This window comes from Lineus longissimus, chromosome 10, assembly GCF_910592395.1.
Source record: "Lineus longissimus chromosome 10, tnLinLong1.2, whole genome shotgun sequence".
Classification (NCBI taxonomy): Eukaryota; Metazoa; Nemertea; class Pilidiophora; order Heteronemertea; family Lineidae; genus Lineus; species Lineus longissimus.
Window position 1 is genome coordinate 1,664,026 of NC_088317.1, and position 15,026 is coordinate 1,679,051.

At 40.7% G+C, this 15,026-nt stretch overlaps 1 protein-coding gene across 3 annotated transcripts in view; it reads right to left on the reverse strand.

Moving 5' to 3' along the window:
- LOC135494512 (anosmin-1-like) overlaps positions 1-15,026 on the reverse strand; it is a 184,297-nt gene that overhangs the window by 15,777 nt on the left and 153,494 nt on the right. For all 3 annotated transcript variants that reach the window (XM_064782557.1, XM_064782559.1, XM_064782556.1), the window contains exon 3: positions 3,677-3,736. In XM_064782557.1, the coding sequence (XP_064638627.1) occupies positions 3,677-3,736 (60 nt within the window). The remainder of the gene's footprint in view (positions 1-3,676; positions 3,737-15,026) is intronic.

Sequence of the window (15,026 nt, forward strand, 5' to 3'; positions counted from 1 at the left end):
ATTGTACCAAATGGTGCGAACTGGAATCGGCTTGAAAGCATTTGACCCCGAGGCTAAATGCATGTGTGTCCTTTGTGCCAGAATGCAACAGGGCTCAGCTGGCTGGAAGACACGTCTGCCTGATGATTACTGATCAAACCTATTGATTAGTGGCCACAAGTGCAATCATCCATTGACAGGGATTGCCTCTGGCTGGATGCAGCCTTCATGCAACAGGGCTCAGCTGTGCTGGCACACAGGACTTAGCAGCATTCAGGTTCAGTGGGTGTGTGGAGTGTCATTGAACTTCAGACACAAAAAACAATTTTCAACACAAAAAACCGAAAGCAGTTAACGATTCTGGTTGTCAACCAATTTATTGCACAATTGACTCTCGATTTGCAAAGTGTTATTTCAAATGGAGCCTAATGGATCCACTTTTGTGCAGTGCTAAGTGTCAATTTCAAATGATTCGTTTACGGTTTGATCACAAAATATTCATTGAAACAATGAAACATTGTCAGATGCAGTTGAGTGAGACCGATCGCCATATACAGGCAGTGACGCAATCAGAAATGTTTTCTCGATTCAGCTTTCAACATTGAACCTTTCAGGCACGAGTTGCACGGTTTTTCCAAAACGACTGAAGAGGATAAGATGCTTTCAGCAGATAGCAAGCAGTTTTATCATCAGTCAGTGGAAAAAGTGATAACTGAACTGTCAAGAACTTCGTTGATAAAGTGTTTTTCAAGAAGTCATCACTAACTTTATGACGAGTTGAATAAGCTTTTTTTAATTTGTCATCAGAAATCATGAATGTTAACGGTGAAAATGATCAGACCAATTTCTGATGCTTCATCTGACATTGGAGTTCCAAGGGTGTCCTGCTGAGAAAAACATGTCAAGTTTTTGTAGGATCATCTAGCTCTCATGACATCCTCTCTAAAGAAGAAAACATCCTGAATATGAAATCACTGGTGATCATATATATGAGTCGTTGAGTCTTTTGCAAGTTCATTTTCTAAAAAAAATTTTAAGTCCAAATAATTTTTTCAGTTTTTTTTTCTGCTCAAAATGAAGAAACATCATCATTTTTGGACTTTGAAAATTTTTCAGAATTTTGAACTTTTGAAAAAATTCAACTCTGAAAGATGAAAAATTTTCGTAGTTCATATATTTTTTCACTTGTTTTTTTTCTGCTCAAAATGAAGAAACATCATCATTCTTGGACTTTGAAGAAACATCATAATTTTTGGACCTGAAAATTTTTCAGAATTTTAAACTTTTATGAAAAAAATTCACTTTATCACGTTTATTGACGATTCAGGTTACATTCGATCAAAACGTGAAATACACGGTGAGTCATCATTACCATGGCATAAAGCTCCTGGAGTTTATTGTAAAATTCCATTTCCGATGCTGTAAGCAGGTTCTGATTTGCGGAAAATGAGCTTCGAATGAGAAAATCCCAGCTTGATTATGTAACGCGTGTTAGATCATGTTGTGGTGCGGTGGTAAGTTGATTTTTTCAGTGTTACGTGCGAATTGAATGACGGTGGGAAGATGTAGCAAGCTCAGTGTGTTCACCACTGATCTCAATATCACTCCCCTTGCCAGTGCCAATGAGTCCTCAAATCTGCACTTCAAACATAACTTTGGAGCTGATTCAGACGTAATAGAGGAAAGAATAGCATGTTCCCACTGGGTTTGACCCAAGACCTTTTGTTTACAAAGCAATTGCCCCACCAACTGAGCTGAAGGGAAATTCCCTCTAGCCTGGGCTAATGAGAAGGATGCCAGACACTCTTTGCCACTGACACCAGCCTTAAACACAGCTTATTATAACGGTTTAATTTACTTTTAAATGTGCTCAGTGCACATTTGCTATGGTCTGACCAACTGGATTCAGAAACAGACACGGGGGTTGATATGTCTCTAGAAGACTTTGGCTCCCAGCATTGGCTTTGCACCCATAGCCTCTTAGCACATGCGCAGCACTACACCACCATGACCTCAGAACCTCCTCGATTCCTCATCTTTTAGTCACCCGATCTTCAAACATCCAATTTGTTACACAATCACAAAACAATAAAGAGACATCCGCCATTGTCTCCGTCACGCCCCGCGGGCCGAGGACGGATGACTTCATCTTTAACAAGGTGATCGGTTCCCACCTTACGCATCTAGCCTCGGGTCAGAAACGATCTAACTATCTCACAGTAATGAGCTGAAACAGGCCAAGATAAAAAATGCACTGTTTCCGATAAAAAGATGCACCTCAACATCATCATCTTGGCGTCAATTCAATCTTGGTGTTGTTATGAAGTCTACTAAACAAAGGTCTACTTCATGCAAAAATAGCATACTTCAAATGATACCTGCTATACACCACAGCACTGTATACAGCAGTTTCAAACACCAAAATATCTTTCTTTGGCCTAAACCTGTCATCATTGCCTTCAAATTGATTTTGTGTGATACTCTGATGCGATAATCAGCATATGGCTAAAATCTTTTATCGAGAAATAACAAGGCGATTGTTTGTTTTAAAGATTATCATCAAATAGATTGGAAAAACTGAAACAATCACTTCCATCCCTCACAGCATGAGACAAAATCGAAACTGTCTCAAAATTTCCCACGGCGGCTTTGCTATGACCTTCCATTATTTTAAGGGGCAACTTTTCTTAATTGCCTTTTTTCTTTGAAGTTTACAAGAAGTATCTTTAGCCCTCTTTGTACATGTAGCAGAAACAATAGATTTGCTGGGGGATCAAGAAGGACCCGGATGATACATTGAACTCAGATGACACATTGAACTAGATGTGACTATCTTTTAATCGATTTTGTAAGACATCTATTTTATCCCTGAAGCACAAAAGAATCGAATCTGAAAGGTGTGTCCACAAGGTTTTGCCAAATGAAAGATTTTGTCATTCAAAATCTCCTAGTACTGGTAGCTGTATCAACAGCAAATCATTTGAATCTTATCTAGGGGAGAATGAGTTACATCTGATTCGAGCTGACTGATACATTCACCAACATGTTTCAGTGGCAAATGAGTTGTTTAACAAATTGAGGACTTCAACTTAATTTGCTTGCTGTGGCAGAGAGATCAACACTAACCACATTTGTTGGGAGCAGAGGTTCATTCGATTTGAACATGCGTTGAGTCATACCCAACATTGCAATCGCAAATACATTCGCACAGCGATCCCTTTTAAGATATCTCGTCATTAGCCCAAACTACACGTCATCCCTTAATGAAAAATGACGCAGGTAGATTTGGTACCGTATGAAAGATATTACGATATGCCGCTTCGTGTTGGTTCTTTCGGTCCACTGGTCCACAGTGACTTACGCAGCATATTGCAATGAATCAGAAAGCTCTCGATCTCAATATTGGCTGATTGATTGGTGATGGCATGATTGACACACTTGCTGCTTCTGACGGTGAGGAGGTTCTTGGAGTATTCCGTGTTTCTTAACCCGCCCCTCTCACAGTAAGTTTTTAACAAAAGCTGATCAATGGGCAATATGAATAAAGGCAAGCAGGCTAAATGCTTTTACTGAAAACTTCACACACATTCACACTAGTCATTTCAGTACAAAACTGAAGTAAAAGCATTTGTCAGCATTTACTCATATCAATAGTGGTGACACTGAAATGCAAGCAAGGAATGTATAAAACACTTACCCGACATAATGTTTGGCAATGATCGAAGGTATCTAACTGGTACCCACATGGCCGCTCGCACTGTAATAGCAGAGAAAAGCACAGGGATAAGCAAAAGTTTCCAAACATGTCGCCGAATTCAAGAGGTGTCTTTACGAAAGATGAGTCAACTGTCTTGATTGGCAAACTGTCCTTGTTTGCAATTCCCCTCCTTGGCTGAAGCGTAGACTGTCCTGCACGATTTCACACGATGCTGCAAAACGATTGTCACGTTAAAGTTGGCCACCACCCAGATTATGTCAAGTCAGCAAAAACGGGTTTCTTCCAATTACACGGATCTCTTCAAACTACACAATTCAACTGTCAATTTAAGATCAGCACATCAACTTGTGAGATTGTCAATTTCACCACAAAATGTCACACATGTTTGCAAATGTCCACAAGTATCAAGAATTGCTGCACGATTTCCTTAACTGTTGCTGCTGCAAGCTCAACGGGTCGTGTGTCCCGATGTCAGTTTCAGATCCCACCGAACCTGCACGCCAACTTGTTAGATCGTCAATTTCACCAGCTGCTGATTCATTATTCGGTTATGTCAATAGATCATTAAGTGTCGCGTGGCTGTGGACATCGTGATCGCTAACGGCAACGCTGGCATGGAACGCTAACGAGAACTTCCCCAAGACGGAATAACCTCTTTATGCTAACATGTTTCAGAACTCACGATATGCGATGACTAACCTTATTGCGTGACATGTGATAAAACTTGTAGCAAGAGTTGTATCGAATGGTGTATCGTTTGGTAATTATGGTTCTTCATTTCCATGAGATTGTTTTATTTTCCACTAGAGTGGGTTATTGGTACTTTACGCAGATCTCGGCTTCTCAATCTTAGTGAGCAGGGTGCACGATTCGTCGAGAGATGTTTCTGATAACAAATCCACTATTTTCTTACAAGGAGTAGTCATTTCTTGCCTATCAGGTTGGTGCAGTGGAAACACTAGCCCCTGTCACCTCTGAGGACCCGGGTTCGATTCCCAGTTGGTCCCGGTATACTCATGTGATAGACAGGGTGACTCTCTTCGACACGAGAGGTTTCCTTCGGGGTCTCCAGTTTCCACACTCTCAATAAACTGTGTCGACCCTATTCAGCCGGCTAAGACGTGTCTGTCACACATGGCCTGTCTTTGATGTGAAAAAGGGCCTTTTGTACAAGTGCCCCTTAACCGGCTTAATGGTGTCGGAACAGTATTCAGAAAGAATGACACGCAGCCAAATCCAGGCGACAACATCTATCTCAAACACCAAGACAAGTTTCTCGCACTGTGCCTGGACACTAATTCAACAAACAGGTTCCACTGACCATATTTACCCAGCGTGTGGTTTTGATGACATAAAACTGAACATGACTAACTCTGTCATAAATCAAATCACACTTCTCTTAATCTGTCAACGTCAAATCACAGAAAGAACATTTTCAGTGACCACTTGGGAGTCGCGTTGACGACATAAAACCTTTGTTGGTTGTGTCCTCAGAATTCAATATTGAGATATCTAAAGATGAGATAACTTGCGATGACTAAAGCACTTGTTGTCTGAGTGACCGTCTTCATGTTTTTACCATTTAGCTCATAATTCATAACAATGTGATGTCCTCCTGACTTTACTTAGTGAGATTTCTTGCTGTTGAACAGCGCAATTATGAAATACTTTATTAGTCACAAGACAAGAATGAAAAGAATATCAATTTATCAGAAGCTGACGACGAAAAGAAACTTCTCGGAGGTCATCAGGACGCTAAAGAGAACCCAAGGACTTGTCACACAAATTTCAGCAAAATCTTGTCTGGGGCCTCGAGGGAAACTCTTTGATCTGTCAGCACCAGAATCAGTTACCCAAGGGACAGTCCAAAAACACTGAACCAAATTTGACAGTTTTGAGAACAGAAATCGATACAGCACTGTTGGTTTTGGTTGTCTCTGATGGAGCATATCTCAGGCCGTCAGCGAAGTGCCTCTGTTTTGGCCTCTCACTATGTTTGATGAGACAACCAATACCCCCAGTTTGATATCAATCCGGAAGGTGCAAGTGCAACACATCAGATCAGACACCAGAGTATGTGCTCCACAACTGCCCACTCTGGGACACCGAGGGACTGGCCACATGGCCATACGGTGCATCACTGGAGACGAAGCTCTGGGGATCAAGGGAGGAACAAGAGATGACAGCAAGGTTTGTAAGGGACAGAGGCCTTGTTCTGTAGTATGGAAATAAAAACCAAATAGAACACTAAGAAGAAGGAGAAGAAGGTATCAATTCCATAAACTAAAGAAATTCATCCTGACAACTTAACGCCTGATGAAATGATGACTAACCAGTAATCGGTAACAAAAATGATATCAAACTCATTATGACACTTAAAGTGGCTGAGAACATTATCCTATTGTTGGTGACACATTGAGACGTCACCGTGAGAATGACACTGAAATGTCTGACAAGCGATCAAATAATCCAATCCATTTGCTGTATCTTCAAGTTTACACTCAAAATGCCCTCATGACAAAAAGTGATGAGCATTTCCCTCTTTTGTCTCTGCTTACAATCATAAGCTGACATGAACATTTAAATCGTGGTGATGTTGACAGAGGTTAAGTGGATAGCATCCGAAACAGGATCACCTTTTCAGCAGTACCGTGCAGAGAGCATTTGAAACATTTTTTAGACTTTCAGACATTTGGAGACAAACAGGATGAACTTCAACAGATACCATAGAGACGACAACACGTAATCACAAGTTGATGAAATTACTGGGGCCGACTTGATTCAATCTTTGAGGACTCAGCATCGCAATTATGCAGATTCCATTATTCCTAATTGGTTAGAGTACATAACCCTAAACTATCTGTCTCTAATTCTTAACGAGGATGTTGTCCTCCTGAATTGGTCCTCAGCTTCAACAAGTCTAGGCCAGTCCATCAATGAGAATAGCTGTCTTTGCTCTTGTCAAATTGGTTTGATTGGGACAAGCTTTTCAAAGTCATTCGATCATTCACAAGGGTGTACATAAGAGGAAGCTGAGAGCTGATGCCTAGGTGACATCAGTGTGTAAGCAATCTAATGCACTATCATTGAGGGTTGACCTCTTGGCTCAAACTTAAACCTAAAGCAATTAGAAATCATTCAAAATGAAGAGAATGCCAATTTCAAGGGTATAAGTCAGTTCTCTGGAAAACAAAGAATAGACTCCTAACCGTGGAATGGAGAGGCCTTATGCATGATATGAGGCATGAAACAGTGATGTGGAGATTGGCCTTAATGTTTAAAAGGGAGCCATATCCGAGGACAGCGTCACAACAAATAACACATCATAAATAAACACTAAACGGCATCAAACGTGATCAGAACCTAATGAAAACGTGATCGAAACAAGACAAATCTCCCTGAGAACATGTTCAGATCAATGAGACGGCACTTGCCTATTCTCTGTAGTAAAACTGAACATGTGTACTCATGCTTTCACTGGATATCAATCGGCAAGATTGATTTGAAAAGTTGTCACACAAATGGAGCCATCAATATGGCTATATGGCTATTTATAACATTGTTAGCTATTGATTTCATCGGATTCTGCACAAATAGAACCAGTATGGATTTGGATGCATTTAGGCAGGATGCTGATGTTGATTCTGATTTGTTTTGTTTTAGGACTGTCAAATAGGCTTGTTTTGGACCTGGATATGAAACCTTGGCAATGACATGTTTCAAGCACCAGTTCTGAGTGGGGCGTTATGTTGGTGTGTTTACAGCATGTTTTGGTCAGCTTGATTGGCAGAATGGCCTCTGGCTAAAATTCCATGATGAGCAAATGCATAGGCAACAATCAAACGATTCCCCAGCAGGCCTAGCACCTGTCCCATCACAATGTCTGCCTACAGTAGCTATTCTACCAGTATTCTCCCAGTAGGCCACAGTAGCTGTCCACCAGTATATTTTCCCAGTAGGCCACAGTAGCTGTCCACCAGTATATTTTCCCAGTAGGCCACAGTAGCTGTCCACCAGTATATTTTCCCAGTAGGCCACAGTAGCTGTCCACCAGTATATTTTCCCAGTAGGCCACAGTAGCTGTCCACCAGTATACTTTCCCAGTAGGCCACAGTAGCTGCCCACCAGTATATTTTCCCAGTAGGCCTACAGAAGCTGTCCCTCCTGTTTAACTATCCTCCCAGTAGGTCTACAGTAGCTGTTCCTCCAATCAAAGGAGCTCTCCGGTTCAACACGTGCATCATCTGTTGCTATTATTCAACTCATGTTCGTCACGCCAAAACCATCCCGAGTTTGTTTGCAAATAAACTCGTCATTTCACCTTTTTTATCCTGATTATCTGGTCTCCTGGGCACATCATTAATCAGTATTCAATGTTCAGGTATTACTCATCTTACCCTTGATAAATGGACTCGGAGATGCGACTCGAGTCGGACAAGATGCTGATTTCTTTACGATCGTTAGCATCATGCACTGTTGCATTTTATAAATGTAATCAATTATGCTGCAATCAGTATCAATGCAAGTGTCAACCTGCATCCTGTACCCTCCCCCCTCAAGGCTAGACAAGTATTAACATCCATGCCTCCATCAATCATAAGGGTATATTTGTGACTATCTCATTCAGGCAACTACAGAACCTTTTCTTCAGGCAATGTACCTGCCTTTCCTTCTGATTAAACCAATGGTCTCACCTCACCAGCTATTTAGACACACCCTGTTGCAGTCACTACAAGGCTGACTGGCCTGATAAAGCATCTGTTGATATGACTGGTATAACCATGCAAATAAAGACAACGATTTGGCATCATCGGTATCTCTTAGTCCTTGTGGATATCCTGGTCCTTGGAACAATTGGCTCAATATCTAGATATGTCAACGATATATTCCCATGAAGGGGTTAGGAATTGGTACCAAACTGGAGATGTGGTACCAAACTGGAGGCTTAATAGCCTTGCCTGTTGGCCCTCGGAGCAGAGCACCAGACTGCCTAATCTTGTGGTTAGAACCATGGGTAATTTCACACAATCTCATCTCAGTGGCACCGTGTGACAGAATGCATATGTTCAGAGCAGGCATGGTGATTCCCTAACGTAAATTGTTTCTTTCTGAATGAAAAACCTACTCCATGAATGAGTAACACTTACATCCAGACATATTGAACAGAACCAATCTTGTGGAAAACCAAGCTGTCAGGAAGTCGTCGCGTAGCCAACCGTCTGTGAACGATATTAGCTCCACTTTCTCACGTCAAATCATACGCAAAGGAGATCATCAAAATATAAAGACAATATTCGAGTGTTTATTAACGATGAGTCAAACGAACATTAGATGTCATCTTGGTGTCACTTTTGTCGGTGTGTCTGGTCTCAGATTATGATTTCATTTGTACATGGCAATAAGTGGTTACAGAGACTGCAGCCAAGAGTTAGTTCAGGTTTAAAGGGACTATTATGTCAGGGCAAATGTGGCTTGAAAAGATATATTTTGCAGGGCCACAAGGGGGCACCACAGCCCTGTGCATTGGAGGATATCATGAGCTTGCACTCATATCCCCCTCCAAAAATATTCCTAAGTTTATAGCACTTTAAAGATTAAAGTCACTGCAAACCTTCCACACTTTAAGACCAAATATCTTATTATTATATTTGTGGTTTCACTTTTGCAAATTTGTGAAAATATTAGCAATGACAACAGATAGGTCATCAATGTATTTGGAATAATTTTTCTTGAATTACAGTAAGAAAACGTTAGAAAGAATATCTATTTTCTCAAACTAAATTTTTTTCTAGTTTATTTTATTAATTGATAAATAGGTCAATGCCAATTTCATTACAAATTCTAGCCCATTGCATGGTAGCCTAGCAGGGCCTCCTGCGTAAGGTGTTAAAGTCAAAAGTTATCTAGCCAACTGTCTGAGACACAATGACAAAACCTCAAGTTTATTACACACAATCAAGTACATAATGAGACATATGATCAATAATGTCAACAAATTGAAACTGGCCGAGCATTAACGGAGAAATATTGAATCAAAACATCTTTATTCTTATTTTGTTTTTCATTCATCTTGAATTCTGCTGACATATCACTTTTGTCCACGGGAGCTGGGTTTTGTTGCAAATGACTCATATCGGTTGTCCCCACAAGCGTTGTTTATAAGAGACGGTGGATTTTAAGAAATTGTTTTATGATGGTGTGAGTATAAAATGTGAGATTTTCAAATAGCGAGTCTGTACTTGATAATCATAAGAAATGATATTCTCGGAAAATAAACACATTTCCTACCAAAACAAAATCAAACTCTTCTGCTACAATGATCACGAAAAGTCGCATCATTCTGCCATTTTGTCATAACACGCCCGCTGCGTCTTCCGATGCCAAGCGTCAATTTATATCAACCCATAAACACATCAAACTCAATAGGTTGATCGCATCGACGGGAGATTAGCTATTAGCGGCATCGTCAAATGTCGTCAAATATCCTATGAACTTATGATTCACACCATAGCGCTACTTTGTAAAGCTCACGTTTTCAGAATACGGTCGCATCTTTTCTTGTGGCGATTTGAAATGCTATTACCCATGGTTCCAGGGGACTATAACAATTACCTACCTTGATAGCATATAGCAGCATCAAATTGTACGAAATCGGAGGTAATTTCAATTTGAAGCCGATGAGGTGTGAGAATCTCAATACATTTTTTTGGGGTCAAAAATGCCCAAAATGACATGAGCACATAAATCAACAATATTATCAGCCAAAGGTAAAAACCTGGTTCTCATTTTTTCAGCTCTGCTGAGTCACACGCCAATTTCAAACTAAGTGCACCATCCAAAGGTAATGGAATCATCCCAATATAACTGGTAATCCAAAAACTATGAGAAGATCAACTCACTGTCCATTCTCATTTCTGTATTACTTTCTTGTCTTTTTTTGTCGTGGAGTTTCTGTTTCAAGGCTATAGCAGGTAGCCAATCATACCACTTACCGTCAATGATGTGTCATCCTGCTGACTTAGAAAAACAGATCGAACACAAAGCCCAACTTAGGCCTATAGATGGATTGATGCTGTCCTTCTTAATTATCCCCAACCGAAATCCTCTTCTCACCTCAAGGCCTTGTGTCAAATGCCTATTTGCAAAGTCCATAGACCTACGTCTGAATTGAGTTGATGTAAAGCAAAGCTCCTGGGTAGAATTTTTTGTTATAGAGGACTTGAAGACGCTTTTTTCATCATGTAGAACTTGAAGATGATTTTTTCGTTCTGCAGGACCTGAAGATGATTTTTTTCGCTGAGCAGAACTTCGAGGTCTGTTTTTTTATTGCGCAGGGCTTCAAGGATACAAGGACGAAACACCCTGCATCAAATTTCAAAATTATTTCCTCCAAGTACATCAGAGTCGATTAGGTCATATCTTACGAGGATTTAAAGGGTCCCTCGGTACCGCTAAAGCGAAGGTCGGACGAAGGGTGGGTTCGCGTGCCATCACTTGTTTTAGCACTAAATGCCAACTGAGTCATTAATGGGTATAGCTGAATCATTTCATAATGGCCTGCTGCAGAACTCATAACATAACGGGCCATCAACTTAAATTGAAAATCTCCATTGATGTGTTTATGCAACAGACTGCCCTTGGAATCATTTGCTTCAAATCTTATGTTTTTATGCCGCGGGATTGCTTGGGATGCAACATTATGTTTGCCAGTGACTCACAAGGTGGCGTAGAAAGCATTTGCGATGATTTATTACACTTTGGTTTTGTCCCGCAGTGACTAAGGTCGGGGACACGCGACTGCGATAAAAGTCTTTGGTCGTTTATCTTCAGGAATTTGTCGGATGTCACAATCGGGATTTCCCAGATGATAAAGAGGCAATCAAGACATTACGCTAGAGTCAGGCTGAAGATTGTTGCATTTGCTACTGACAACTGTTGTACTTCGAGAAATTGAAAGCGTCTTGTTGCTTTTTTTCCAAGATTGTGCGTCATGCTACGAATTGTGCCTTGGGGAGGTCATCTGTCCTTCTCGTTTGGTCACCCAACGTTTTATATCTCTGGATGAAGAATCGGCCATTTAACAACTGTTTAACTCGGAGAAACTCGCAGTTTTTTGCAGGATTATGCGTCATTGACAAACCCCTTGGGAAGTCAAACGACTTGAATGTTTCGGTCATCAAAAGTTTTATTTTCTTAGGATAATAAATTGTCTTTCAGTGAATGTCCTTTCAATTGGACAAATACACTTGCTTTCGATCTGTGTCATTAGTTAAGAGACTCATTAATGAGTGATTAAGGGGTCAAATCGTCTCGGATGTGATCAACTTTGTCCTATCTACTGTCATAATGGTTGACTTCAACAGCCATTTTGTAGCCAGCGCAAAATGCCCCACAGAAAATCTGCCATTGGTAACCTGCGCACTCTACACCCACAGACTTGGGCTCACTCTAGTGGCTATTATAGGACATCAGAGAGACTCCCTGAAGTACCAAGCCCCTCACTTAGGTCTGGCTTATCAATGCTTAACAATGACCAGTGCTGCAAGTGTAAGCTTTACTGGCTTAAGCTAACATAACGCGACCTCACTGCTAATCTCAGCTCATGTAACATCTGACTCACATTTCAAAACATACGCCCGCCATCCTTGGTGTGTGACAAGTTCAGAATCTGCACAAAACTATTGCATAATTAATTAAAACTCCTTGCTGTGTGACCAGAATCCCTAGCCTCGTTCACTTGTAGCAAGCAAAGCTTTACCTTATCGGTCCACGCCCCGTCATGACCCCCACACGAATGCCTCATCCCTGTTGCTCATGCAGCGCACAGCTGACTCACAATTTTTAAACTGACAGCAATATGCAGCATTTTGCGCTAATCACACTTCCTTGGGATGTGAGTGGTGTCCCAAAGGAACACCTGGTTCTGGGGCGGCTCAAGGAGTCCAAGGAGAATGTTTTCTAAGTCACTTTCCCAAAAGGTTTTTGTCTCAGTGTGTATAACAGTTGTTTGCCGTCACAATTTAGCCTCTTTCACAGGCCTTGTGGTCAGTTACAATTGCAAGGACGGAGTTAATAATCTATGTTGAAATTCATCCAACCACTCTGAAAGCCATGTCGTTTCCAACTCTTACCTCTGAAATGGAAACACGCCCCGGTTGTTTGAAACAAGTTTCTTCACGAATGCTGGTGTTAACTTAACCTGGCCTTGAGTCGAAAGGGCTTAACCGAAGGATATAACACTAACTTAAGTTAACACCAGTGTAATTGACGGATATAACACTAACTTAAGTTAACACCAGTGTAATTGACATCATCTGTTTTGAACGACCAGGTTCTGGCCTTTTTACAGATGTCAAAAAAGCTGAAGCCAAACCGATCAGGCTTTGATATTCAGGGTCTATGATGTTATGTGATAGGCAGGGTGTTTCCCTCATGCATCAAGTGGCTCAATTTTAACGGCCCACGCCATAACGCTGCTCGCTCATTGCTCATCCCAATTGCTCACCGGTTGCTCATCTGACTCACGTTGCATCAACAAATTAAGAAGGAATGAAAATGCGGCAAGCGATGCCCGGTAAATTCACATAAATCTTAATGTGATTTGACCTCGAAGAAATTGATAGCAGGACGATATAATCGTAGTTTTGAAACTTTACAAAGTGAGATATCAAGGAATGTTTGTTTGCTGAAAAGGTGTTTTGAAAGCATTTGAGGTATGCTTTGCATCATTTACTTAGCTACCTGGCAGAAAAATTGACAGGAATCTTTTCAAAATTTTATACTTATTGAAAGATGAAAAATTTTCTAAGTCCAAAAAAATTTTTTTATTTTTTTTTTTCTGCTCAAAATGACCCAACATCACCAACATCATCAGTCCCAAAACTTTTTTGACTTTGAAAATGTTTCAAAATTTTGAACTTCCTGAATGGTGAAAAATTTTCTAAGTCCAAATATTTTTTTCACTTTTTTTTTCTGCTCAAAATGAACCAACATCATCAGTCCCAGCGCTGCAAGTGTAAGCTTTACCGACAGTCTTTGGACCTCTCCTACTGATGCAATGTGAAGCCCAAGGTACAGTGCCTTACCCAACATCACCCACAGTGAGTCAACAAGACAAAACCAAACTTCCTCTTTGTTAAAAGAAAAACTCTATCAATATTTATCGCTCATCAAGGCAAATAATTGTCGCTCCAATGGGTTTAGTTCAGAGATTAATGGGCAGAGGGCAGTAGTAATAATTCAAAAGCACCGGCTATTATGAGAGTACGCTATTAGCTTGTCATGGGTCATCAGGTTCTTGTAGTTATGAGATGGGTCCTATTGCAGCCTGACTGTAGTGAAAAGTCTTCAAGGAAGACAACTATGATGGCCGATTGAAGCGAAAAGAGCTACAGGAAGACTCCCATATGGCCCAAATGTATTGAAAAGAGTGCAGGAAGACAATTTCATGAAGTATATTCGACATCTGAATGCAACATGGTCTTACCACAATTTTGAAATATCTATCCAAGTTTGGTTTCATTTTTTCCCTGTGATAAGTTTCTATGCACAAACCCAGTTAATGCAAGGGTTTTCTCATAATTGGAACATTACAATATTTCCTGGTTTCAAGTTTGTAAATTCAGCTACGGAATGCAATGCTACATGTACCTGAATGAACAATTATCAAGCACTGATAGTGTATCATGATGCTCTTTTCAAGAAGTATCGAAATTTGCTCAAGTACCTCTCCTCGTCTTTGATCAATGCTCAATCACGTCGGTATATGTTTCAATCAGCTTGCCCTTGATACCCTGACTCATAGCCTGGCGCGATATCACACCAAGAGAGACGGAACGTCAGGCCATATTAGCGCGACCTGTGGTCATGCAAACACGCCGGAGTAAATCTCATAAGTCCTTTAGGATGAAGGGACAAAAAGGGACTTTAATTGAGAAGATGCGCGCTTGCCTTTTCTTATGATGTGGTGTCACCAAAAGCCGGGGTAATAACTTCGCACTGATGCTACACTGATTTGCATAAACCCTAAGGATGAAGGGTGAATTTTTTTCTCTCAACAGGATGCATCATGTTGCTTTAGGGTAAGAAGGTAGGGGTTTATAGAAGATGTGCGCTGACCCTTTTCTTATGCAGTGGTGGCAGAAAAGCCAGGGTTTAGCATGAAATCAACTGGTATGAGTTGGCAGCAATGCCAAAGGTATTTGATCAAATCCTTGAGGATAAACGACTCGAGCTTTTTCTCTCAATTGGGTGCTTCATGTTGCCTTAGGCAAAAACAGTAACCAATTTACCGTCTGAGCATCAAGATGTTAGCTTCGTGGTGTGAGTA